The sequence below is a fragment of the Perca flavescens genome, chromosome 21 (assembly GCF_004354835.1).
Source record: "Perca flavescens isolate YP-PL-M2 chromosome 21, PFLA_1.0, whole genome shotgun sequence".
Lineage (NCBI taxonomy): Eukaryota > Metazoa > Chordata > Actinopteri > Perciformes > Percidae > Perca > Perca flavescens.
In genome coordinates this window covers 20,166,877-20,194,432 of record NC_041351.1, presented here as the reverse complement: position 1 = coordinate 20,194,432, position 27,556 = coordinate 20,166,877, and the positions used below count along the sequence as shown (strand labels likewise).

General features: G+C 39.9%; 1 protein-coding gene across 1 annotated transcript; it reads left to right on the top strand.

The window, feature by feature from the left end:
- gucy2cb (guanylate cyclase 2Cb) lies at positions 1 to 26,881 on the top strand. The gene is made up of 27 exons (XM_028568583.1): positions 1 to 118; positions 6,688 to 6,800; positions 7,277 to 7,344; positions 8,916 to 9,131; positions 9,704 to 9,825; positions 10,241 to 10,343; positions 11,501 to 11,615; positions 11,852 to 11,993; positions 12,636 to 12,718; positions 12,884 to 12,998; positions 13,825 to 13,903; positions 14,371 to 14,473; positions 17,066 to 17,125; positions 17,226 to 17,297; positions 17,413 to 17,517; positions 17,699 to 17,785; positions 18,776 to 18,908; positions 19,183 to 19,320; positions 19,550 to 19,626; positions 19,721 to 19,812; positions 19,961 to 20,119; positions 21,827 to 22,019; positions 22,114 to 22,288; positions 23,146 to 23,244; positions 23,456 to 23,550; positions 23,723 to 23,799; positions 24,926 to 26,881. Exons 1-27 carry the CDS (start codon positions 1 to 3, stop codon positions 25,140 to 25,142), a joined length of 3,156 nt encoding a protein of 1,051 aa, XP_028424384.1. The 3' UTR covers positions 25,143 to 26,881.
- Positions 26,882 to 27,556: the final 675 nt, after the last annotated feature.

Here is a 27,556-nt window from a genome sequence, read left to right as displayed (position 1 = left end):
ATGTTTGCTGCCAATGTGAGTTTCAGGTCCATAAGCACACAGTATACCACAGGACTAGTTCCAGATACATTTCCAGAGGTGACGTGTGCAAGGCCTCACCATCACCCTGCTGTTGAAGGTCAGTGCAGCTTATTTTACATTACACTGACCTCAAATATCCAGTTACTTGCTGAACTGCTGTGAAGAATAAGATCATTATAGGTGTTTTTTTCCTTTAAAATGACCATTCTTTGTAAAATATATATGTATATTCCCAACAAGTTCATGACCAGCTACAATCTGTGCTCTGTGTGTTTATGTGTTTGAAGCTTGTAAATTACGCAGACCTTGGCACATTAATAGTGAGAATCTTATATGACCCGCCTATGGGTCTTTAAAGGTTGTATATTAACGACTTGATGCGGAAAGGACAGGTAAGCTGCCACTGAGAGGAACAGAGGGAGTGTCAATGTGAGAAGCAAACGACTCAGTGAAGACCACAGACAAGTGTACTTGATGTTGCTCTTGTAAATAATCTTTAGGTTCTGGAGCGGACGCTATTTCATTTCTGGAATTTACAACAACAATTAAGAGGCCGTTCTTGGAGTGTTTGGTGACTTTACTGCACCATAGTCACACTGGACTCTGGAGCAGGAGTAGTGACAAAACCAAACGCTGAAAGCCTTTACCAGATCACGGAATCAAAAAAAAGCTCAAAAATATAAATGCTCGTAACCTCCGAGCTGAAAATGGGACCAAGGTGGTGGTGGTTGTGTGTCTTGGGGATTCTTGCTGCTCCGTGTCGGGGCATCAGACAGTGTCTGGATAGTAATGCAATCAATGTGATCCTGCTGCAAGATGAAGAGTCTCCCTGGAGTCTGAATTTTGTGGAAGGACAAATAAAGAAGGCCTTAGAGACAGACGCAACCATTAATGCTGCAGAAGGTAATAAAGTACAAAATTACAACATAAAGACATAACATCATTTTGTGTACACATGCAGATCTGCATGTGTACACAAAATGATGTTACATTATGGGCTCAAAATTATTATTATTGTTACTGTTGATTCTGCTGTAGAAATTTGGGACACAAAGGTATAGTAAGTGATGTTAGTCAGATACACTTTTTGTCAAATTCAGCGAATATCTCCTCACGGTCACCTAGCTCTCTATTTTCTGTGTGTGCTGAAAAAATGTGTATTAATACACAGCCCTGGCTGTGAAAGGAACATAAAGGATTGCAAGAGCCACAAAACACTATTCCAGCCAATTGACAACAGGCGGCGACAGTTGATGTTGGGGGGGGAGGGGGGAGGCGGCCGGCCAGTATTTATCAGTCTGTTAATCTGGGGGGCAGAGCTTCTGAAGGGGGGGTTGTATTTGTTTGGCAGTTGAGTTCAAATATCAACAATCTTTGCACAACATCGCTTACTGCACCTTTAAAGATACATTGTGTAAGAATTTCTCCCATCTTGTGGTGAAATTGTATATGACAACCAACTGAATATTACTTTATAACCCCTCCCCCATTCCGAGCGCTGTGTAACTCCTATGGTGGCCGTATTATTCCAAGAAGTACGACTTTGTCTGTGAAAGTTCCTTCCAGTGTAATAATAGTTTTACGTTATTTTGGTACCATTTCATTCAACATCAGCTATCAGGTTCCCAAACATATGCAAGCTTATGTTAGTAAAGTATCAGTGCCATTGTTATTTTGTATATTGTACAAGATTAATAGTGTAAGGCAATGTTTACAACATAGGAGAGAAGCAACGGAGGTTTGTGTTTTTAATATATTTCTCTGAACAATGTCAATGGAACCAAAATGAGCTCTAAGTATCTCCATCGTTTACATGTAGCTGTTCTAGCTGTAGCTAGTCTGTGTTACAACTGCACATGACGTGAGTTGTCTGGCAGGGAAATCACGACGCATATGATTACATTTATGTTACAAGGTAGACTTAATTACCATCAGTGACGCGAGGAAAAGTATCCTAGACCTCGTTGCTAGAATACATTGGAGAGAGTCGCCCCAATGTATTCTGAATGATTCTGAATGCCAGATTCTACGCGTACGAGAATACTTTTATTAGTTGGTGGAAGTAGTTATACATGAATGAGCACATATTTGTGAAAGAACAAAGGCTAAGAATCAACTCAAAAAATTACACAATGGAGCTTTAAGTTTTGATTTACATAGACGTGGCTGGTGGCTGGATATTATCCTGGGCCACGTTCAGCCCCCGATAAAACGTAGCACTAGCAACACGTTTTTTTTAAACTGAAACGAGGGTGCGTTGAAAACCCTGTTGTGTGTGCAGCGCTCTGCCTTTTTATTAACATTAACATTATTATTATTATTATTATGTTACTAGTACAGACTAAATGACACAGATACAAATTAAACATACAAAGTAATCCATTCCCGTCCCCAGGACATTATGTATATGTATAACTATGAATGAAAATTAACTGTAAAATACATTTTATTATTAAGAAAAGTGTCCTGCACACTGATCTTACAGCAAATTTAAGATATATAATTTAAAACTACCGAGGAACACTGAAAAATGACATTTGATACATGTCCCTACTTCTAACACTACACTTTACTATAAAATATAATGATTAAAATCTTTTTTTTTTGCATTGTTGACTCCATATTCCATCTATGCTTTAAATCAGGGGTTCTCAACCTTTTGCAAGCTGGGCCCCCCCAAAGCTGGTTCATTGCAGTTTGCCCCCCCCCCCTCCAATTTCTTGGCGAAATGTCTAATAAACGTAGCCTCAAATCATCCTCGATTTGTGCACGATTGCGGTATTTCGTTTTGAGTGCAGTCATTTCTGAGAATCCTGCCTCACAAAAATATGCCGACGTGAAAGGGAGGAGGATCTTCAAGGTGACGTCACAGAGTTGAGAGTATTCCTGCATCAATGCCGCCCAGAATGACGAAAGAGGGCAGGAGGTCAGGGCGTAACTAGCCAACTCCGGGCCCCTATGCAGGATTATCAAGGCGGGCGCCCCCCCTACAGCACGTGATGACGGCGCAATATGTCCCGAGTAGGCTACCATGAATAGGACAGGACAGGATCATAGAGACACAGCATATACTGTAAGAGATGGGATGACTGACAAAATCAGGAGTAGCCTATGCGCACCACAGCAACAAAAAAACACTGGTGAATGCGCATCATAACACATGAAAAAACACACAAGGGCAGTCCCTCCAGGATTTCACTGCCTTTTTTTGAGATTGTTGCGGCCCAAAATGCCTGATTTCACGGGAGCTTTTGTTAAAAATTGCGATAAAAGTTGTGGTGTCTTTTGTATGTGTGTTGCAATTAAGTTGCAGAAGACAGTGAATTTTTTTTTATAGTTCTTTAAAAATAAAAAGGAAACTTGTTTTAGGGAGAATAATAATTATTACTATTAATTAATTACTCTGGGCTGAGATTTCCTAGGAACCTTAAAAGGCTCTGGATGCTGCAAATGTTGGTATAATAGGAAAATGGCTGGTGGATTTAAGACAAAAAATTATAATTCATTGAGTGAATCAAATATGAACATATCTGTCACTGTCAGTGGCTTGTTGATCTTTACATTGTTAGTTAATGGAAATGGGAGCAGCAGCCCCGCCCGCTGCAGAGAGCAGAAAGTACTGAAAGAGCAGCCGCTTCAGTGACTATATAATGAAAAAACGTTACAGCGTACATTGATGTTAAAATTTACACACGTTGGCAGTAGAGTCTGAAATGTTTTGCATGGTCTTTCGCTGTACTTTTTGTTGGTAAATGTGAGATGTTCGAGTCACACACACGATCATCTTCATAACAGAAACAAGGAAATTAATTTGACCCGTTCTCACTCCCGCTTGGTCAGTGGCTGTTTTCTCATTGCTGACAGGTGCTCAGACGGTGATTGAAATAGAGAGAAGTCGTGTGACGTGCCTGCATCAGCATAGGCGCGGGAAGTAGGGGTGCTGGGGTAGCTGCAGCACCACCTGTTGGTGGCAGCACTCCTTGTTGGCAAACTGCGATCAAGCCCGTATTACCCAATGGGCATTAATCATTATGGTGATAATTATCCAATCAGAATAAAATAAAAGTTGTTTAATGTAATGATTGGGAGAAGGCCGCATGCACTGTGTAGATTGGCTAAAGATAAAGGTGGGTGGGCATAGAGCAGGTTGTTTACATCGCACTGATCCAAGATCAGCTTTCTAAGAACGAGTTGAGATTGAAAGAGTGGAATTAATTTGTAACTGATCCACGGTCAGACTGGGTTGTATCAGCGAGTGAAAGTGTGGAAAACGGAGAGAAAGAAGCGGCTGCTAGAAAAATGTCCCGCGAATAAAAAGCGTTTTAAAAAGAGCTGGGAATGACGAAGAGGAGGATGTCGAGGAGCTAGCCAACGTTAGCTTGGAAGAATCGCTGCCTTCTACCAGCTACACTCAGCCACAGCTAACGGTGGCTAACGTTACCGTTAACTTTAGCGAAGTTGTTGTGGAAAAAGACAGAGATGAGGCCGGCGGTCATCAGCATTACAGAACAAGGTAATGGCCCCTCAGGTACCATCATCTCTGAAGACCCTGCACTACGGGGACCGATTACAGAGACCGTCCGGGAGGAAGTTATACCCAGAGGGATATTAGCCTTTCAGAATCGGGCGGCTAAATGTCCAGCATCTCGGTGGGGGGACGAGGCTGGCGGCAGAAAGACCCGCTCTCTCACTAACGAGACACTGACCCGACACCTTCACAACGGTGAAACGGTATCACGGGAGTGGATTCTAGATCACGGTCCACCGGAGACATTTGTTGCGTTGCCTGTAAAGTGCTCCCAACACACAGCAGCGCATGTGTAGTAGGGTTTAGCGAGCTGCTGAGAGAGCTGGACTTTGAGGATTTGATCTGCGACTTTGCGAAGAAAAAGACAAGAAATTAGAACTTTTAAAGGTAAGAGCTATTATGCTATCTGTAAATTGAGTATGTTAATATAATCTGTTGTGACCGTGTGACCAGATAATGCACATATTTTGTTTAGTTTATTGAAATGCCATGCATATCAGACGTATTGCATCATAATTTTGTGATGCTGCTATAGGCCTGTATGAGACAGTTGTCAAGTGCAGTAGCCTATATGTTGGCTTTTGCAGTTTGTGAAGTTGCAGCTGACTAAGTGACTGTTATTTTACAACCTGCGCTCAGCTGTGTTGTGTGATGGCATTGTTGTATCTTCAGTCAATCACGTTTCAGAATTACTGTTGTGCTTTCTGCTTGGGTGATTTTTAGTGAATACTATATCGCCATAGTCTTGAGCCATACAACGCTTTGGTATGATTTAATTAATTGTAACATTGTCTTGTGATGTGTGAGTCAGATGGCAGTACTTGGTTTATTGAACTGGAAAGGCATACTTGATGCCTGCTCAGCTGGACTAGTCATTCATCTTTTTTTTTTTTTTTTTTTAGTCGATAGTGACAGTGGATAGACAGGAAAGGGGGAGAGAGAGGGGATGACACGCAGCAAAGGGCCGCAGGTCGGATTAAAAACCGGGCCCCTGCAAAGGAATCTTTTGACCAGTAGTGATTGGCATGTGATTTAGTGCCCATTTAGTTTGCACCATATGTAGCGTACTTCATGGAGGGGGGGGGAGGCAGAAGTTGAGTCGTCTCCCCCCCTCTGACAGCTCCCCGCACCCCCTGCTGAAAATTACTTCCCGCGCCTCTGTGCATCAGTGATAAAGTCTGCAAGGCTGGGGAACATGTCGCTGTTCCCTCGACTGATGCGGCCGTGCCAGAAGTCAAGTTTTTGTGTGAAGGCGTCCACTCTGTCAGCAAGCAAAATCGGAGTTTATACGAGAAGTGGTGTGTGTCTCCTCTCTGCTCTGACTGCAGGCTTGGACTGCAGCGCGAGGCTACTGAGAGACTGACCGCCTGTGAGTGCTTTTGGACGGGGGCATACCCTATGTAGACCACACTCTATAATTTACCATATGGTTCAACCAAAGATCCTCTGTACTTAGCACCCCCGTTTCAGTTTAAAAAAACGTGATAAGTACATTTCGGGGCAGAACGTGGCACTTGTACCCTAACACATTCCCCCTATTGAAAAATTTGGAACATTCCAAAAGTGACATTTTCAACAGGAAGTAGCATAATTTGGATCTTCTGAAGGCCACAGGAAGACCAAAAGTATGTTCTCTCATTTTCTTTCCTGTATACTTCATGCCTTTGTAACTATGACTGAGAAGGTCAGTCTCAACGTTCTGTCCTGTTACCTAAATCATTTCTTTCTTCTTTTGTTTTTGGATATTTTTGGTAAAGCACTACAATGTGCTTAGTGTCCACATGCTATTAGCATGGATGCCATGTGGCTATATTTCATGTATTTGCCAGATGTATGTCTTTTATTTCAGTCCTGTTATCAATAAAGAGTAACATGACTGAGTATCAAAAACAGGAGTGTGCATATATATAATGTTTTTTAGTCAGAATAATCAATTATTTGAACATGTAACCAACCATTTCTTTAAAATAAACACAGTTGCTTGAGGGGATAACAAAGGAAATAGTGTCATGCTTTTAAACATGCTTTTCAAATGACACATGAGAAAGAAAAGAAAAATGGCATAGTGGACTGATTTTATTTTTTTAATTAATGAAATGTTTTTCTGCCTTTTCATTCTTTTTACAAACCACAAAAAGGTGCAAGGTTTAATCTCACGGCTAACTATAGAGGGTTCGACACAACCTTTTATAAACGTAAAGGCTGCCAGAGTAGCACCTGTGAGGGAGTGGAGGAGCTAAGGATGCTAATGGTAAGTACAGTTTTACATCCACCTCAGATTCATTATATACTTTTTAATAACATATAGGCATAATCTTGCCTGTGTGTGTGTGTGTGTGTGTGTGTGTGTGTGTGTGTGTGTGTGTGTGTGTGTGTGTGTGTGTGTGTATACAGTCTATGGCGTGTACCTTGAAAATAAAAAGCTATATCCACTAGGGAGCAGATCAGTGCTGCATCATTCTGATTTTGCTAGTGTTAATTTTATTGTTGTTTGTTTCAAGTCTGTTGCTCACTTCATTGCACCTTGTAATGTAGACACATAAAGTTAATTTGTGAACACACGTGTACAAGCAATGCTTCGAAGAAAGCATTCACAGGGTTCACAGGGGTAGCTATCACACGCATGTTAAAAGCGAGTACATCTGCAGATTCAGCACTCCTAAACTTAGCCATATAGCCACAGTGACAGACAGACAAGAACTCACACTCATTTGTATTCTCTCTCAGGAAACAGGCGATCTGGGATGTGCAGTGCTTGGGCCCACCTGCACCTACGCTACTTTCCAAGTGGTTGAGTAAGTGCATTTTTTCCAAGGTCATACCCACCTCTGTGTAGACACATAAAAAAAAAACAGGGGTTGACATAAATGTGGAAATGGTGTATGTGGGATCTGTAGCCTACCGGAAACTCGATTTTTCAGGGGATGGGACCTGAGCAATCAGGTTTCTGGTACGGATCGGGTAGTGACAGGATCTACTTCTAATCTGCGTCTATAGCAGACCTGCCAACATGTACGCATTTTGCGTACTTGGCACGCATTTTGACCCTTCAGTACGCTTGTACGATTCGCTACTCTCTAGGTAGGCTACGCATTTTGTTGCATCTCTCATTTCTCCGGTTTCAGTTTCTATGCAATCTAGCCTACATCTATGACGTTGATTCTGCCGCTGCGGAGTGGAGTGAAAAGCTTTCGGCCAATCAGAGCGCTGCATTTAATCGGTATACTACCGTCGGCTACTTTGATTCAATTTTAATTGGGTATTTTTCATTTTCTCCTACTTATTAGGCTACTTCTAGTCCACCACAATTCAGAGTCAAGTATGCTATTGAACTTTTTACTTAACTATTTATTTTATAGCTTTAGTTACTTTGCAGCGTCAGCTTAATAATACAAAATAATATGAATAAATTATGATGTATTTCATATTCACAAGCTACCTGCCAAGAATACTTCTGCTTCTATTTTGGTGAAAGTAGCCTAACTCAAAAGTAATGCAAAAGTAGTGTAGTCATTACAATTCAGAGACAATAATATTGTAATATAACTAATTACTCTCAAAGACAGTAACTAGTAATCAATAATGTATTACATTTTGGAATTAACTTGCCAACACTGGTGTCAATAGGCTAGCCTATCACACCGTCCATCCTTCCCATTAGTTGGGGGCAGTTAGAAAAGTGGTGGAATGGCTAGAAAACTAAAAGGTTTTAGAAAGGCCAGGTGCTGATTAACGTCAGATAAAGGTAACAGTTAGGCTATTTATGTGATGTGATGGCAACTGACATAATGCAATGTCACCTATGTCAAATTTGTAAAAGCGTATCTAAAATATCTGACCCATGTTATTTATTAGCCTATAATTGTGTCATAAAATTTCTTCAAGGCAGGTCTGCTATAGCTACATGGCTCCACGATCCATCTTACCATTTTTTCCATCCAAGTTTATGTCATGCTTATGTAGAGCTGGACAATATATCGATATTATATCGATATTGTGATATGAGACTAAATATCGTCTTAGATTTTGGATATCGTAATATCGTAATATGGCATATGTGTTGTCTTCTCCTGGTTTTAAAGGCTGCATTACAGTAAAGTGATTTACTTTTCTGAACTTACCAGACTGCCTTTTCCCCACTTAGTCATTATATCCACATTACTGATGATTATTTATCTAAAATCAAAGTGTGAAGATATTTTGTTAAAGCACCAATAGTCAACACTACAATATCGTTGCGGTATTTATATCAAGGTATTTGGTCAAAAATATAGTGATATTTGATTTTCTCCATATCGCCCAGCCCTATGCTTATGTATTTCTCTCTCTCTCTCTTTCCACCCCTTTCCACTTCTCTGTCTGTCAGTGTGGAACAAGGTCTGAAGCTCAGTACGCCAATCCTCTCGGCAGGAAGCTTCGGTCTCTCCTGCGACAACACTCTAAACCTGCAGCGCCTCCTACCGCCGGCACGCAAGATCTCTGACTTTTTTATAAGTTTCTGGAATGAAACCAACAAGATCAAATCTAATTGGAAGACTGCCTATGTTTACAAGAAACAGAGCAACACTGAGGATTGCTTTTGGTGAGTAACCTAGGACAGAGGTTCTCAATGTTTTTTCAGCCAAGGACCTCTTACAAAATAGAGAATATACCGGGACCCCCTTATGTATGTCCCTTGGAATAATTTGATGAAGCCTATTTTTTATATTTCTATAGTTTTAGTTATGTCAAAGAATAACACAAGATACGTATTACAAAGATATTAGACATGTATTTAACATATTTGCAGATTCTAAGAGTTATAGATTTAGGTTCAGATTAGAATGAAATCGATGAACCACTATAGATTCAAAAATGAAAATATTTGTTGAACTATGAAACCTTATGTAAAGAAAAGTCATAATTTAAATGAATGAGTCTCAAAACTTTTCAGGGATTGCGTGTATGTGTGTGTGTGTGTGTGTGTGTGTGTGTGTGTGTGTGTGTGTGTGTGTGTGTGTGTGTGTGTGTGTGTGTGTGTGTGTGTGTGTGTGTGTGTGTGTGTGTGTGTGTGTGTGTGTGTGTGTGTGTGTAAACCTATGACTGTCTTTTTCTTCAGTGGCTAAATAAATCTTGTTTTTTTTTACTTGAATTCTAAGTGATGTTCTTTTACAGGTATATAAATGCACTTGATACAGACTCGGGCGACTTTGCCCACAACATTATGAGAGAGGTGCTACGCGATCCAGGAGAAGTGAATAAAATACTATCATCACCCAAAAACATGACAAGCAACTGTAAGTATTTTCTTTGAAAAAAAAAAAAAAACACACAACACATGGATGAAGTGCATTTAATTATTGTATGATTTTGCAAGTTTTTACAAACTGTCAGGGAATCAACTCACAGCTCAATCAAACTCACAGTTTACAACATGGCATCAAGTGGACATGACAGCAGTATTACAGTAGAGTATTACTTGTACAAGAGTACAAAGGCCTGCAGTGTATTCAGACTGTACTTTTAAAAGCACTTGTAAGTTAGATTTTCAGAGGTCCATAATGAAAAGTTAGGACAAATTAGCTCAATAGAACTATTAACATTTGCAGAGGGTTGAACTTTGGGTTGGACTCTCCCCAATGCTACTATACTACAGTATATGCTAAAACTGCAATACTTGTCTGGTGTTACATACAGCTTCTCTTTTTGCAGTGTTCATCATGTGTGGATCGCCAATGGATCTAGAGGAGGTGAAAAATGGCTCCATAGTGGCAGACAGCAGGGATATTATCTTTATCCTTATTGATCTTTACAAGTCAGTGCTCTTTGATCATTTAATGTCTTTTTTTCTTTTTTCTCATCTTGGTATTTTCTGCATGTGTCTGTCCTGTAGACATCTTAACACTTTGACATATATAGTACACAGCAGTGATTTCCCAACAAGCCTTGCTTGTATCCTTTACAGCAGGAGTGTCAAACTCAATTCCACGAAGGGCCACGCTTGAAAATAAGGATCACATCCAGGGCCAGACATGTTTAGGTTTTTCACATGCTTTTATTTCATCGTTAAAGTCAAGCATCTTTTATTGTATTATTGCATGTCTCATATAATCTCCTCACTTACAGCTTGGTCGACATAAAGACCCCAAAAAGTCAGCAAAAAAGTAACTTAGCCATCAAAGAAAAGACGACAAAAAAAGTTGAAAAAAGCAACAAAAACATTGGGGAAAAAACGTCGTAAAACGGGCCAAAAAACATTGGAAAAAACGGGAAAAAAAGGTCCGGAAAAAAACATTGAAAAAAGCTACAAAAACTATGTGGGCCAAAGTCTAGTGTGAACCTAAATTGATTTGCGGGCCGGATCAAAATCTGCGAGGGGCCGGATTTGGCCCGCGGGCCTTGAGTTTGACACGTGTGCTTTACAGTCTATGCATCTATGCCAGGGGGTACTTCTGCAGTTGACAGGGGCAAGGACGAACCTGGAAAAAAAATGTGGAGTACTTCAAGTTATAAAAAAATAAATATAATATAATTTATAATAAAGACCTAAAGTGTATAAAAATAGATGGCAAGCGAGCAGAGAGGTAGTTAGCTTAGCTTCAATAATGTCCAGATAAAGCCAATTCAAACACATTTGTACCATGCTAGGTGTTGATGAAGGAGTACTTAGTTCATCTGACAGCTGTGGTGGGGGTATGTCTGACAAAACGTTTTTTGGGAACCAGTGGTATACACTACACAGCAACACATATGTAACTTCTCCATCCAACTTCATGCTAACATTTCACATTTTTCGTTGAGAATTCCTTTTGTCGCATATCGTCCATTATTTTTTTTTTCTGTAGGCTATCTCTAGAAATTTTGCTGCAACAAAATGTACAAAATGAAATGATTGAGTCAAAAGATTTGCCCAAATCTGCCAGCTTCAGATCCAGCACTTATAAGAACGCCTCTACTGCCTCCTCTCCACAGCGATCAATACTACACCAACACATCGTCACTGCCGTCCATGAGGAACGTGTTGGTGCTGACTATGCCAAACACCAGAAGCTACACTATCAACACAGACCTGAAGGACAACAACACAGTGAGGACACATTTCCAAATTACTCAACGTCCTTCTTCCTCAGACTGCTGTTTTACGGAATAGTTTGACATTGTGGGCAATGCAATTTCATTGCTTTTTTTTGCTGAGTTACAGTAATAAGTGAATAATCTAGAGTTCTTATAGGAACTGCATAAAGTAGTTACAACATCAATTGTTCTCTCTCTCTCTCTCTCTCTCTCTCTCTCTCTCTCTCTCTCTCTCTCTCTCTCTCTCAGATGAATGATTACATGGCGGCGTACCATGATTCCGTGCTGCTAGTAGGCCAGGTGATGAGGCGTATTGCTAAAGAAAATCAGTCGGAGATTCAGCAGATGGAGTTTGTCAATGCGAATTACTTCAGAAACATCTCCTTTAATGGTGAGGAAGGAGGAAGAGAGAGTGCGATGAGAAGAAATGGAACTCTAATGCACATTCATGCCAGCGGTCAAGTAGGGCCGTGATGCTGAACGAACCATTTTAGATCAGTTTCTGGGATGAGACACTTTGATAATAGAAAAAAAAAGAAATCCAAGAGGAAAAAAAAGAGTGAAAGAGATGTAGGCTACGTGGTGGAGAAACCAACAAAGTGATGACTGATGACATGACCTCAACGGCCCAGACAGCAGCCCTCAGCCCCCTACATTGCTTACTGTTTTGCTTGACGCCCGACAGACGCAAGCTGTCAACTGCTGTCACTGATTTGTATTTTCACTGACAAAATGAAGTGAGAAATATGAAGTGATATGAAGTGTTAAAGCTTGCAGGCAGCAGCTATAAGTAGCTTGTGTGTGTGATTGGGAGAACCGTTTCTTCTGTCAGGCTCTGTGTGTTTTTTCAGGAAAAAAAATCCCAATGCCAAATTAAATGAGTTAACACTACACAGTACACTAGTTTACAGTAGTCCCAACAGTAACTATTAAACGGTAAACAAACAACAGAGGCTGATTTCTGGCAAAGCTGTGGTGAACAAAGTGTCCACCATATTTTTTTGTGTAAAGACATTTCTACGCTTGTGCTCAGGAAGTGCTGGGAACTACAAGCTGGACAAGCATGGAGACCGAGACGTGAATCTCTCAATCATTTACACCACTACTGACGACAAGGTACCTTGTTCTCCTGTGTTAATTATTGTGCAGTTTAGCAGGGAATAGAATAAACACAGATCCCTTCTTCTTTGTGTTAGCAATGTCTCAAAAAGGTCTTTAGAAACAAAACCCCTATGTGGTCTTGCTGAAATGTGTACTTTTTCCTCCTCATGTGTTTCTCAGTACCAAATTTTATTCACATTCGACACCGAGACCGACGTAACCGAAGTGGTTGAGACACACCCTTCGTTTATCTGGGGAAAAACACTTCCTGATTTCACACCAGACCTAGGTCCAGGTAAAACACACACACACACACACACACACACACACACACACACACACACACATGACTAATGATCGTGTCAGATGGCTGTCACAACCTTTAGTCATAAACCATCGTTCTGCTCACTTTCATACCCATAAACCGACACATAGCACACCTGTTACAGTGTTAAGTGACCATCAGCTGTTTATTGCTGTCAATAAGATGAGTTATCTGCAGTGGAGTGTTCTGTGGCTAAACTCCAGATGTGGTTTTACTGTCTCGAAGGAGAAGTGGGAGATGTTCCAGATATATAGATATATATATATATATATATATATATATATATATATATATATATATATCTGGGTTAATATCTGGGTTAAAATCACATTGCATTTGTTACAATACAATCAAGTAAAGTTCAAATGTTTAGCATCTTAGAAGCATTTTCACACATGCACATGGGTTGAACCCAGGTTAGAGGTCACTGTGGAGTGTTCTTTTAAACCCACTGTGTGCATCTTTGAGGTTTAACCAATGTGTTGAATCCATATTCTTGCTTAAAAAACATTTGCAAAGCAGACTTTTCGCAGACTTTCTTTGCATATTACTGCCACCAAGAAACCGAAACATTTGAAAGAGGTTCTCATCACATAAAGATTCTACACATAGTGGCCTCAAGCTTGAGCACATAAGCACCATCAAGTCACACTATCTTTCATATTTGGTGGCACATGTAGACCTTTCTTGCAGGTCCTTTGAGACATAAACCTGGATGAGTCAGGGTTAACTAGAGAAAAATCCCTAAACTTGAACATGTAAGAGTTTTTCTTTTTTTGTGCTCTCTCTCTTTCAGGTTCATTTAATAACATCATTGTCAGTGTGTTGGCTGTGACAGTGGTTGTAGTGGCCACCATGGCCTTCATTTTCTACCGGTGAGTGATTAATCTACTTTAGTGCATTTGTTATCATTATCGAACCATAAAACAACTGTCACTATGCAGGCTTAGTATTTGAGATATTTATGGATGCTTTTTTATCTCATAGTACATAATGTGAAACATGATTTGTGATAACTTTCATATGTATAAATTCTATCTACTTCTGACTGTTCTATAGATAGATGTAAATAAAAGGCAGTTGCAATGCATGAGTATTGGGGTCATTTAAAATCATAACAGAAATAAAGCGGCAGTTTTCTGGATCTCTATTTTCTGGTCAGCTTGAAGCATTTCAAGTCAAATGATTTTTGTCTTTATTTCAGAGCCAGGTTTTGTGTAAAATGTACAAAATTGGAAGCTAAATAGGGGTGTGTAGATATTAAAAGTGCACGTCTCGGGTGACCAGGGATGAGGATCTCTGTACTATAATGTGTTTCATGATTGTATTTTTTCATGAGTAGACAGACCAGGAAAGCGCGGCGGGTCAGGAAGCGCTGGTCCCATATCGCCTCTGATCTTATCACACCGCTGGAGAACAACCAACTCAATGTCATCTCTCTTAAGGTAAATAAAGTGTAAACCTCTCAGTCAGCATGGAGGCTCTTCTTCAGGACTCTCTTACTTATTGACCCGAACAGGACAGTATACGGAAGCCCTGAGAGCTAGTGAGAGAAAAAAAAGCTTTCTGGTGATCCATTTTTCTAAATTATTCTAAATTGTTTCCTTTTGTGTGTTTATGACTTACAAACCCCAATTCCAATGAAGTTTGGACGTTACGTGTAAAACATAAATCAAAACAGAATAGAATTATTTGCAAATCCTTTTCAACCTATATTCAATTGAATACACTACAAAGACAAGATATTTAATGAAATTTAATTTTTGAATTGAATTAATGTTCAAACTTTGTTTTTTTTGCAAATATTCACTCATTTGGAATTTGATGCCTGCAACACGTTCCAAAAAAGCTGGGACATGGGCATGTTTACCACTGTGTTACATCACCTTTCCTTTTAACAACACTCAACAAGCGTTTGGGAACTGAGGAGACTAATTGTTGAAGCTTTGTTGGTGGAATTCTTTCCCATTCTTCCTTGATGTACGACTTCGGTAGCTCAACGGTCCAGGGTCTCTGTTGTCATATTTTGTTCTTCATACTGGCCACACATTTTAATGGGAGACAGGTCTGGACTGGAGACAGGTCTGGACTGGAAACAGGTCTGGACTGCAGGCAGGCCAGTCTAGTACTCTTTTATTATGAAGCCGCGCTGTTGTAACACGAGCAGGATGTGGCGTGGCATTTTCTTGCTGAAATAAGCAGGGACGTCCCTGAAAAAGGTTTGCTCCGAAACCTGTATTTACCTTTCAGCATTAATGGTGCCTTCACGGATGTGCAAGTTACCCATGCCATGGGCACTAACACACCCCCATACCATCACGGATGCTGGCTTTTGAATTTGTGCTGATGACAATCGGGATGGTCTCTTTGGCCCGGAGGACATGACATCCACAATTTCCAAAAACAATTTGAAATGTGGACTCGTCAGACCACAGCACACTTTTCCACTTTGCGTCAGTCCATCTCAGATGAGCTCGGGCCCAGAGAAGCCGACAGCGGGTGTTGTGGCTTTCGCTTTGCATGGTAGAGTTTTAACTTGCACTTACAGATGTAGCGACGAACTGTGTTAACTGACAATGGTTTTCCGAAGTGTTCCTGAGCCCACGTGGTAATATCCTTTACATAGGTTTTTAATGCAGTGCTGCATATGGGATTGAAGGTCACAGTAGGTTAGGGTTAGTCATTCAATGTTGGTTTTTGGCCATGAAATTCAAAATAAATGAATATTTGCAAAAGAAACAACACAAGTTTATCAGTTTGAACATTAAATATCTTGTCTTTGTAGTGTATTCAATTGAATATAGGTTGAAAAGGATTTGAAAAATCATTGTATTCTGTTTTTATTTATGTTTTACACAACATCCCAACTTCATTGGAATTGATGTTTGTAAAAACACGTGAAAAAAAAGGTTTTGCCAGGACAATCTCTCCAAGTTAAATTTATTTTTACTGTGAAACGGCTGGAAAAAAAGGTCTTGCCAGGTGAGAACATTTTGTTTTACCAGGATAATGTTTCTAGGTTACTTTTTTTCTGTGAAAATAGGGTTAGTGTTTGTTGTTGTAATACTCATTTTAGCCACAAGAGGCTGAAGTGCACCACTACTCCATTTTCTAAATAGGATTAAAAGCATTCATCTTTTCTTCCAGGTGAGTTTTCTTTCTTCTTTTGGCTAGAACTGTATTTTAATCAGAGAATCTGCCATTTTAGTCCTATTTAGAACATGGGGTAGTGGTGCACTTCAGCCTTGTGGCCGAAATGAGTATTAAACAGCAAACAAACAAACAAAAATGATCCTGGCAATACTTTTTTTACACCTGTTTTTTGAGTCATAAACAGGTTAGAAAAACAATTTAGATCAGACTTAGAAATAGATTTTTTTTTCTCACTTGCCTCTCAGGTCTTCCGTAGAACAGTGAAGCTTATCCTGCATTTAGAAATCTATGATCAAGTGAAAGGTTTCCACAGCTCTCACAAGCTTTCTAACCATTTGTCTCTATAAAGTGCTTACATTCACCTTGTTCCTAAACATGAATGCACTAGAGCAGTGGTCTTCAATGTTTTTTAAACCAAGGACCCCTTAACTGAGAGAGAGAGAGAGAGACGCAGCAGAGACCCCCTACTACATATTAAGTTGCCTATTAATCTGGGCCTACAATATCGTGTGGGCGGCCTAAAGCCTGTATACATTCCTTTTTAGTACATAGAATACTAAGCTATTAAAACAATAATTGTTGGAATGATTTAATGAATCATGTTTTAATGTTAAGAAATACTTGTGGCACAGTAAATCCCCAGGATTAACTGCATATATGGATGGCTTTCCTTACCTATAGGCTAATAATAGGCTGATTTATTTCTGCTATTAATATGTTGGATTCATGTTAAGACATTTAAAGTTTTGAAAAAACTTTTTTTTAAATTAACAATAATTTGGAGGACCCTCTTCAGTAAATCTAGAACCCCCTGTTGAAGCTCACTGCACTAGAGCACACATAAAAAAATGTCCTGATAAAATGTCCTCCTTCTGACCCATCAGATTGAAGACGAGAGCAAAAACATGAAAATCCAGATCCGCCGTGCGCTCTACGATAAGAAGGTAGCTGGACACAACAGTAGTTTTCAAATCTATCAACATGCTTTTCTGAACATGTAGATTTGGATTTCTAGTGTGACTGATGCTGCTGCAATTTTTTTAGATTGTGATTCTAAAGGAGCTGGAGCACTCGGATGGGAACTTTAACGAGACCCAGATGATAGAACTTAATGATGTAAGATGTCTTGACGCTTCCAGTCCTGTGTGTGCCTGTCCTTTTGCGTTCATGTTTTTCCAAGCTAGCCTCTGTGCCATTGAATAACTGCCACTGTTTCTTCTTTTCTCTGCAGCTCTTGCAAATCGACTACTACAACCTCACAAAGTTTTATGGCACAGTGAAGTTTGATGAGGGCGTGTTTGGGGTGTTTGAGTATGGAGAGAGGGGGTCACTCTGGGTACGTATGGCGATTGCTCACGTGCCGTTCAAGTCCATTCAGGTTTGAGTGGATGTTCAGTTTGCACATAAGAAGTCAATACTATCAGTAACTCAGTACAGAGCCAGCAAGAAGAGATCAAATATCCATTCATAATAAAATAATACAATCTACCAGATTTCATGTCCCTTTCTTCTTCTAGTATGTGCTGAGCGATAAGGTTTCTTACCCAGAGGAGACCTTCACGGACTGGGAGTTCAAGATCTCCGTCATGTACGACATTGCCAAGGTGAGAGAGAAACTCTGGGCTCTTCTGATGATGAGTCACGTAACTCTGAATTGCACCATATGGTCACCTTGACACAAATGCACATAAATGTGTTATGACATCACACGGTACTCAGACTCACAATATGAAAGACATACTCAATTTTGTATTATGTTCCTCTTATAAACTATAGTACTCAGATTTACTTTTTAGAATTAAAGGTCCCATATTGTAAGAAGTGATATGTCCATGTCTTTATTATAAAGCAGGTCTTGGTGCTATATCAATACTGTGGAATTATCATGACGCTCAATCCACAGAGAAATGCTCAAAGCCCATATTCAGAAATGGTGCCTTTAAATGAGCTGTCGGGACTTCCGTACGGTTGTGACGTCACAACTATACTATACGTATATAGATAGAAAGTGCCGCTACAGTGCCGTTACAGTCATTCCCCGGCTGCAGTGACGATGCAGAGAAGCCAAGAGTACAGATGTGGGAAACCTGGAAACGCTGACCAATCAGAAAAGACGGGAGGTTTAAAGGGACAGGCACTGCATTTTTTTTTTTATTATTAAAGCGTGTAAACATGCTCTAGTAGAAACCCAAAATACAAGTTTGAACCTGAAAATGAGCACAAATTTGCACCAACTTTTAATCAATTATTACCAGTTGTTTCTTTTCTTTTTTTGAATTTTGTTACCTTTGTATTTCCTACTGTGCATTTTGACATAAACCTGGATTTACAGTATTCAGAAAAGTGGACCTAACACAGACATTTACAGACATTTTAAGGAGCATCATGCAGTAGTGCTTCTGAAACTGTACACGGTATGTAACACAGCAACATTTTATTTATATGTAGGAGGGCTTTTAATAAGGTTCAAACCAAGCCGAATGTTTGGAAGGAATTGATGTTGCAGTTCTCCCTGGCAGCCAGTAGAGACCAGTAAAGATCTGATCTGAGATGACTTTTATCGTAACCCTGTGGTGTTTTAATCCTCTGTGCAGGGCATGTCCTATCTCCATGCCAGTCACATCCAGGTGCATGGTCGCCTCAAGTCCACCAACTGTGTGGTGGACAATCGCATGGTGGTGAAGATCACAGACTTTGGCTGCAACAGCTTTCTTAGGCCCGGCAGAGGTAAAACAACAGCCACGGTGTATGTCTCATACTAAGTCCTCCCTCACTGAGTTTATGTTTATTCCTTCACTTTCTTACATTCTCCCTTCTTTTGATTAGGAAAGTACTGGTTTTTTTTTGGACAGATTTTGTTGTGTGTTTTTTAAATTTTTTTTTTTATTTAGGATTTTCTTTTCTTGACTTGTTTAAAATTTTTGTGATTGTGTTTCTTCTTTGAAATTGGTCCAATAAAGGGACTTTTAAAAAAAAAAAAGACACTCTCCTCTCCTTTCAGACTTGTGGACTGCTCCGGAGCATCTGAGGAGACAGGGCACCTCTCAGAAAGGAGACGTCTACAGCTTTGCCATCATCGCTCAGGAGATTGTTCTCAGAAAGAGCACCTTCTACACCAAGAGCTGCTCCGACGGAGCAGGTGTGACCTCTTACAAAACCACCGTCCAAAATGAAAAAACACACACACACACACACACACACACACACACACACACACAGAGCCCTGAAAAAATCAAAGAGTGAAGAACATGATTAGTTCCAAAGGGACTGTATGGAAATCTCACTGGAGGGCATTGGGATTTGTTTGCGGTTTGCTGTAATACACACTCAGTAATATTGTGAATTAATGTCTGTGTGTCTCCTAACAGAAAAGCTTGCCAGGGTCATCATGTCTTACTTCAGACCCGATCTTAACTTTGAGACGGCTTCAGAGAAAGAATTGGAGGTGAGTTCATGCCAGTTGCACGCCTTTTATCTATGATTAGGTGTATATTGTGTGTCCGCTGGGTCTTTGAAGCTTTGTGTCCTCCGTCTCGCAGGTGTACATGTTGATAAAAAGCTGCTGGGATGAGGATCCAGAAAAAAGACCTGACTTTAAGAAGGTGGAAAACTGTCTCGGAAAAATCATCAGGTAGGTAATCGCTGTGTTTACTTCAATGGGTTGTTGTTGCCGTTTTAGCCTATAGAAGCTGAGTGATTCAATATTTGGAGCTGGTTTTAGTGAACGTTTGTGTTTTCTCACATTCCTTTTCTTCTCCTCCCCTTCCATTGCGCTTTAGTAAAATTCATAACCAGGACAATGAGAGCTACATGGATAACATGATCAGGCGGCTGCAGATGTATTCCAGAAACCTGGAGCACCTGGTGGAGGAGAGAACGGCCCTCTACAAAGCTGAGAGGGACAGAGCAGACTGCCTCAACTTCATGCTGCTTCCTCGGTCTGTTTACAATCAAAGGAGCACGCCGCCTTTTTAAGACACTGGCCTAAGAACACAGATAATATAATGCTAAACGCATGTTTACCTGAAAAGTAGCCCACATGGGCAAAAACTAGAGCCCGACCGGTAAAGGATTTTTAAGGCCGATGTCGATAACAAATATTTGGTGATTTAAAAATCCGATATTTCAATATATACAGGCCAAACAACAACAAGTACAGGCCAAAAGTTTGGACACACCCTCTCATTCAATGCACATTTTCATGACTATTTACATTGTAGATTCTCACTGAAGGCATCAAAACTATGAATGAACACATATGGAATTATGTACTTAACAAAAAAGTGTGAAATAACTGAAAACATGTCTTATATTTTAGATTCTTCAAAGTAGCCACCCTTTGCTTTTTTTATTAATAAGGGAAAAACTTCCACTAATTAACCCTGACAAAGCACACCTGTGAAGTGAAAACCATTTCAGGTGACTACCTTATGAAGCTCATTGAGAGAACACCAAGGGTTTGCAGAGTTATCAAAAAAAGCAAAGGGTGGCTACTTTGAAGAATCTAAAATATAAGACATGTTTTCAGTTATTTCACACTTTTTTGTTAAGTACATAATTCCATATGTGTTCATTCATAGTTTTGATGCCTTCAGTGAGAATCTACAATGTAAATAGTCATGAAAATAAACGCGTTCAATGAGAAGGTGTGTCTAAACATTTGGCCTGTAATGTGTACAGGTTATATATATATATATATATATATATATATATATATATATATATATATATATATATATATATATATATATATATATATATATATATATGTATATGTGTGTGTGTATATATATGTATATGTGTGTGTGTGTATGTATATGTGTGTGTGTATGTATATGTGTGTGTATGTATATGTGTGTGTGTGTATATATATATATATATATATGTGTGTGTGTGTGTATATATATATATATATATGTGTGTGTGTGTGTGTATATATATATATATGTGTGTGTGTGTATATATATATATATATGTGTGTGTGTGTATATATATATATATATATATATATATATAAAAAAAATCCAGAAATGCGTAACAAAACAAAAACAGATTTCCCTAACATTAATTATTTACGAGTCCTCACTAAAATAATATGATAATGCAGTTTAAAAATGAACTTGTTTTATTGTCAGAACAGAGGAACATCAAAATATATTGAAGTTCTGATAAATAAAATGTATAAAAATACAAACTTAAGATATGAAACTTAAAGCCCTTTGAACAAAAACACAATAACAACAAAAATCAAAGAGTGTTGCCAACAGGGACGTTGTAGAGCGCCCTCTAGTGGACAAACTATACAATGGCAACACTCACAACATGGTTGAAGGATATTTTGTCCGTTTTTATTTTATTTTTTAAGTATTTATTTATCGGCCATTATAGATGCCGATACCGATAGTTTGGAAAATACCTAATATCGGCCCGCCGATATATCGGTCGGGCTCTAGCAAAAACTCTCGATCTGGCAACACCTTGTGGGGGTAAATCTGATAAAAAAGCCACAGGTTTAGCTGATAAATAGTTTAACTAACAAAAGTGGCAAACTGTGGTTGCCAGATTTATGTACTCTTTTTGTGTTTCTGTAGTGAAAGCACAGGTGGACCCTCCTGTTTCATCTGTCTTTGTTTCTCTCTGTGCAGCCCGGTGGTGAAAAGCCTGAAGGAGACTGGTGTGGTGGAGCCAGAGCTGCACGAGGAAGTGACGATATACTTCAGCGACATTGTCGGTTTCACCACTCTGTGCCAGTACAGCACACCGATGGAAGTTGTGGACATGCTCAACGACATCTACAAGGGCTTTGACAGCATTGTTGACCACCACGACGTATACAAGGTATACACACGGGGGTGAATTTCAACAGAGAGACACACTTGACTGACTGACAGGCAGACCACAGACATCACCATTTCTTCCATCTGCCACTCAGGTGGAGACGATTGGGGACGCCTACATGGTGGCCTCTGGGCTTCCGAAGCGAAATGGGAACAGGCACGCGGTGGATATCTGCCGCATGGCGCTGGACATCTTGGCATTCATGGGAACCTTCCAGCTCCGACACCTGCCCGGTATCCCTGTGTGGATACGCATCGGCATTCACTCTGGTAGATGACACTAAACTCTGGGCTGTGCTCATTAGCTTATTTCTCAATTTTCCAATAACAAAATGACACATTGGTAAATGGAAGTGAACGCTCAAGAGCTAAGACGACAAGATTTTTAAATGCAGTGTGAAGCCACAACCTTCGAATTGTTTTAAAGGTCCCATGGCATTAAAATTTCACTTTATGAGGTTTTTTAACATTAATATGCGTTCCCCCAGCCTGCTTATGGTCCCCGAGTGGCTAGAAATGGTGATAGGTGTGAACCGAGCCCTGGGTATCCTGCTCTGCCTTTGAGAAAATGAAAGCTCAGATGGGCCGATCTGGAATCTTCCCTTTATGATGTCATAAGGGGAAAGGTTACCTCCCCTTTCTCTGCTTTGCCCGCCCAGAGAATTTGGCCCACCCATGAGAGAGAGAGAGACATCATGGCTTGCAAACGAGCAAAGTGGCAGTTGGTCAAGGCCACACCCCCACCCTCCACCTTGCCCTCCTCTCTCCTCCTCAATAGCATTTAAAGCTACAGACTCAGAAATGGCACATACTAAGGAAAGCTCATTGTGGGACTGACTCTAGTGGCTGTAATTCTGCATCAAGGCTGAATTTTGGGAAACAGGATACAGTATTAGGGGACCACTAAAGTCTATATAAAAGAGACTTCAGATACAGTATTAGGGGACCACTAAGGCCTATGTGAAAGCATCCAAAAAGCAGCATGTCATGGGACTTTTAAAGGTCCTTCATAGCCAAGTGCATTCTTTCCCCAATCATTTCTAAAACCTTTACGCAGCTGATTCATCTCCACGTATCTTGTAAACGGTTGCAATGATGGAAAACTGACAGACTATTTGTGTGTGCAGGTCCCTGTGCAGCGGGTGTCGTGGGGCTAAAGATGCCCAGATATTGTTTATTTGGGGACACGGTCAACACGGCGTCTCGTATGGAGTCTACAGGACACCGTGAGTAGAGGACTTAAAAACATGCATACCAAGAGACATTTAATGAGCAAAATGTTAGTGCTGCCAACTATTATGGTGCAGTTCTGTTCTGTTTATTACTTTTGTGCAATCACAGAAGCTACCAATCAACCTAACAAAAATTAATTTACCACAGGTAAGCTTTGGTAAAAAAAACCGGATGCCTGTTGTTTTATCTTTTTATATCCTCCAGCCCTGCGCATCCACGTCAGTCAGCCAACTATAAATATCCTGCAGAGGACAGACTATAAGTTTGAGTATGATATCAGAGGAGAAACATATCTGAAGGTAAAGCTGGGCCTCTTCATTTAATTTACTAAACATGTCAGACAAGTGGAACCATTTTGAAATAGAAGAACTAGAAACATTCAATTCTGCAGAAAGCACCAAACGTGGCAGTCTGCAGACTTCACTGCCACACATGGATGCAAAATGTTTGTAAAGGTGTTTGTTTTCCAAGGGTAAAGGCACGGAGACAACCTACTGGCTGACAGGCGAGACGGGCAAAGACTACGACCTCCCAGCTCCACCCACAACGTAAGCAAACCCTCCACCCGCTGAAACGTGCTCCTCACAAATGTCTGTCTTTCACGGAAGAGAATTAGGTGAAAAATGTATTTGAGTTCAGAATTCTGACTTTAAACTCAGAATTCTGACTTTATTCTCGGAATTCTGACTTTAATCTCAGAATTCAGAAAGTCAGAATTCTGACTTTAAACTCAGAATTCTGACTTTATTCGCAGAATTCTGAGTTTAAAGTCAGAATTCTGAGAATAAAGTCAGAATTCTGAACTCAAATACATTTTTCACCAGTGGCCCTATTCCTCTTCAGTAGTCATTCCTACTTTCACTACAAACCTTAGGTCATGAAGCTTTTTGTGCTGCTTTTGTGAGACTGATGAGGTCAGCAGGTTACAATTTTCTTGTTCTTTTTCTGAGATTTAAATACCCACTCTCAACAATGCCTGGTGTTTCTTTAAAGGGATACGCCACCGTTTGTTGAAATAGGGCTTATCACGGTCTCCCCTAGCTGTAGATACTGTAGGTGGGCCAACGCATTTTTTGTGCATGCATCGTTTTAGTCCGGTGCAACACCGGCAGCGTCGCCGCTAGTTAGCTTAGCGTAGTGAATGGAATCCTATGTTGCTGGTTAGCATGGTGTGAGTAAAAGTGAGCCAACAAAAGACAAAAAAACAACCTAATTACTTGCACTGAGACAAAAAATGCGTTGGCCCACCTATCTACAGCCAGGATAGACCGTGATAAGCCCTATTTCAACAAACGGTGGCGTATTCCTTTAAATCTGCATCAGGCATGATCTTTTTTCAAACATACAGTCTGTAAAATATGGGAAAGATGCTAATGCAAATATATGAAGCTACAGGCAGCAGCCGGTTAGCTTAGCTTAGCATAAAGACTGGAAGCACGTGGAAGCAGCGAGCCTGGCTGTGTCCGAAGGAAACAAAATCTGCCTACCAGCGCCTCTAAAGGCTCACTAATCAACACGTTATCTTATTTGTTTTAGTGTTGTAGATGCTAAACTGAAGATGTGACTCGAAAACATGTATTTGGTATTCTACTGCACATTTCCTGTAGCGTGACAGGCCACCTAGACTGGTTTAAACCAGTTCCTCTGTTCATGTACTGGTTCCTGCGCTTCCAGGGAGAACTTCCAGCGGCTCCAGCAGGACCTCGCCCACAGGATCCTGGCGTGTCTGGAGCGGCGCTCTCGAGGCTCCATCCGGAGGAAGAAGACGCTCTTGAGTCAGAGCAAGGAGGAAGACGACAAGGACGGGGAATCAGGGGTGGAGTCTGAGAGCGACCAACCTGAGTACCTGCATCTGGCCACGGTGGACAACACCCTCAGTACCTTCCTGTAGTACACACCTACTGTTGACTACATCACTGCACGCTATTACTTTATTTCTATGGTTATTACACTATTCAGTGAGACTGGGAAGGTAACCAGCAGGAGGCAGAGAGGGAAACTAAGGACTGTAGCACTGGTTAGAAGTACAACAGCAAGCAGAGAGATGTGAAGATGAACTGATCAGTTCCATCCATTTGATTAAAGTCCCGACTAAATCAAAGTACTGTTCATGTACATATGGACCTTTCTCCTGCATATTCTTCTCAGGTTCACTGATTGTTTAAATATGCAATTTATTCACTTTGCTTGGTCTAAAATGGGGTAATAAGGAGCTAAAAGGATCCTGGGTAAAATGACAAGACATAATAGTGCCAATATTCCTTAAATGTGTCTTTCACATATTTGAAAGGAACTAGTGTGTGCATCCCTGTTTATCAACCGGACAGTATGAGGGAAGAAGTAGAATAAAAATAAAGAGCAAAGATGTAAATGTAACTACAATGTGCCAGAAGTGACGAGATGCAACAGAACTCAACACAATGGCAGTGAAAGTATGAAGTAGTGACTTGGTAACCTGACTTCACTAACAAACATTAGATTGGGTTCAAATCTACAGATCCAGGCCTTCTATTTATCAAACAAAAAGTACACTTAGTGCTAACTAAAGAGACTCACAGCAAGGTACAGGAATAACTTCCAAGAGCTCTTCTCGTATTACATGATTAATCACATGTATGCTTTGAGGATTTAACCTATATCAGCTTTATTGTTCATTCTTAAAAACATCCTGACATTTTACCCAGATAAGTGTTATTTTAATTTTAAAAAGTTAATATTATGAAGACAACTGCTTTTGGAAATAACTTTAATGGAGCACTGGCTGTACACCACAACCACTGAGATTAACATGAGATGGTTTAGGATGGAACTAGTGCACATGCTGTATGCTACTGTTGGCTGTTCAACCACTTTTGTTATACCATCAACATGTGGGCTCGCTGTAACGTCTGCCTACAAACGACATTTTCAAACCTGTATTTTAAACCAAAGGAAAAAAGATTTATTTAGTTGAGAATGGTGACATTCATTTACATTAAATAAAAAATAAATTAAAAAAATCACCTCCTGTCACATTGTTGAAAATGTTGTATGTTGTTCAGGTGAAATACAGTTAAATGAAATCAAAACACACAGCGTTTCTTAAAGCCTGTACAGGGTGATTTGAGGCGCTACAATGCATGTGTCACATTGTTTTATGTATACAGACACGGAGGCTCTATGGACAGCAGAAGAAAAAATAAATAAACCTCCAGCATCAGATTACAATGTTTTTTTCTATCCACAGCTGCCTGGCAGATGTTTCTTTTTTGCACAGAATAATGAGAGAGCACTGCTAAGTAGACTTTTACACATTGAGTGTTATGTGAAAACGCACTCTACTGTACAGCAGAAACAATTCAACACAGTGTACAAATAAGAAAATGAAGTGTGGATCCAGCAAACACAAGACTACATACAAATGGAGATTTATAAAAGTGACCTAATGGCAACACATTTTCATTGGAGGGACAAACTCTGGTCTTGTGGAAGCAACAGCATTTATGTGAACTAAAACTGACTAAAAACTAGCATATTTAGGAAAACTGATGAATATATTTCTATATACTGTTGAAGATCATCATATTAGTCAAAAGTAAAAAAATAAAATGAAAGAAAAGCAAGTTACCCGAAGCTGACCGTAAACCCTCTGCCCCCAACAAAAAAATGTTATCGGTAACATTCAAAAAGAAACGTTGAGAATAAATTAGACAACCGAACGTACAAAATAAAAAAAAGGCATGAGATTTTATACAAAACAGTGGCCCTCTGCAAGAGTTGCATTAAAACAGCGTCACCTCATACACACAGCTGCACGTACTTCCTTTATCTTCTTGGAACACCTTATGAAAAATAAAAATCTCAGAACAAACAAGCACTGGAAGAAATGTTCATAAATACCAAACCTGGATTCTCAGTGAAATTGTAAACTACCCATTCAACAGTTGACTAAAATATAACAGCCATTTAAAAAATAAAAAAAAGCATGTAATAATAACCTATGATCATTTTGACAGTCAGCCTTTTGACGCGTCACATTTGCTGCTTGAACTCAAGGCACCGAATGATCCGAGTTAAAAGAGCCACAAGAGAAAGCTGAAGTGACAAAAACGATAAACAGTCTTCTCCCTCCTGCTGAAATCACGATTATGATTAGCATAAGCGTGATGAGTAACATCCCTATTCTAACGTGTATTGTATTCTGCTAATCCAGCGAATAATGTATTGCAAGGAACCTTAAAGGTCTAGGATAACGGTGTCTATTTTACACTTCAAATGGACGGGACAATTTATCTTATGGACGCCCACACAAACACACAATATTGT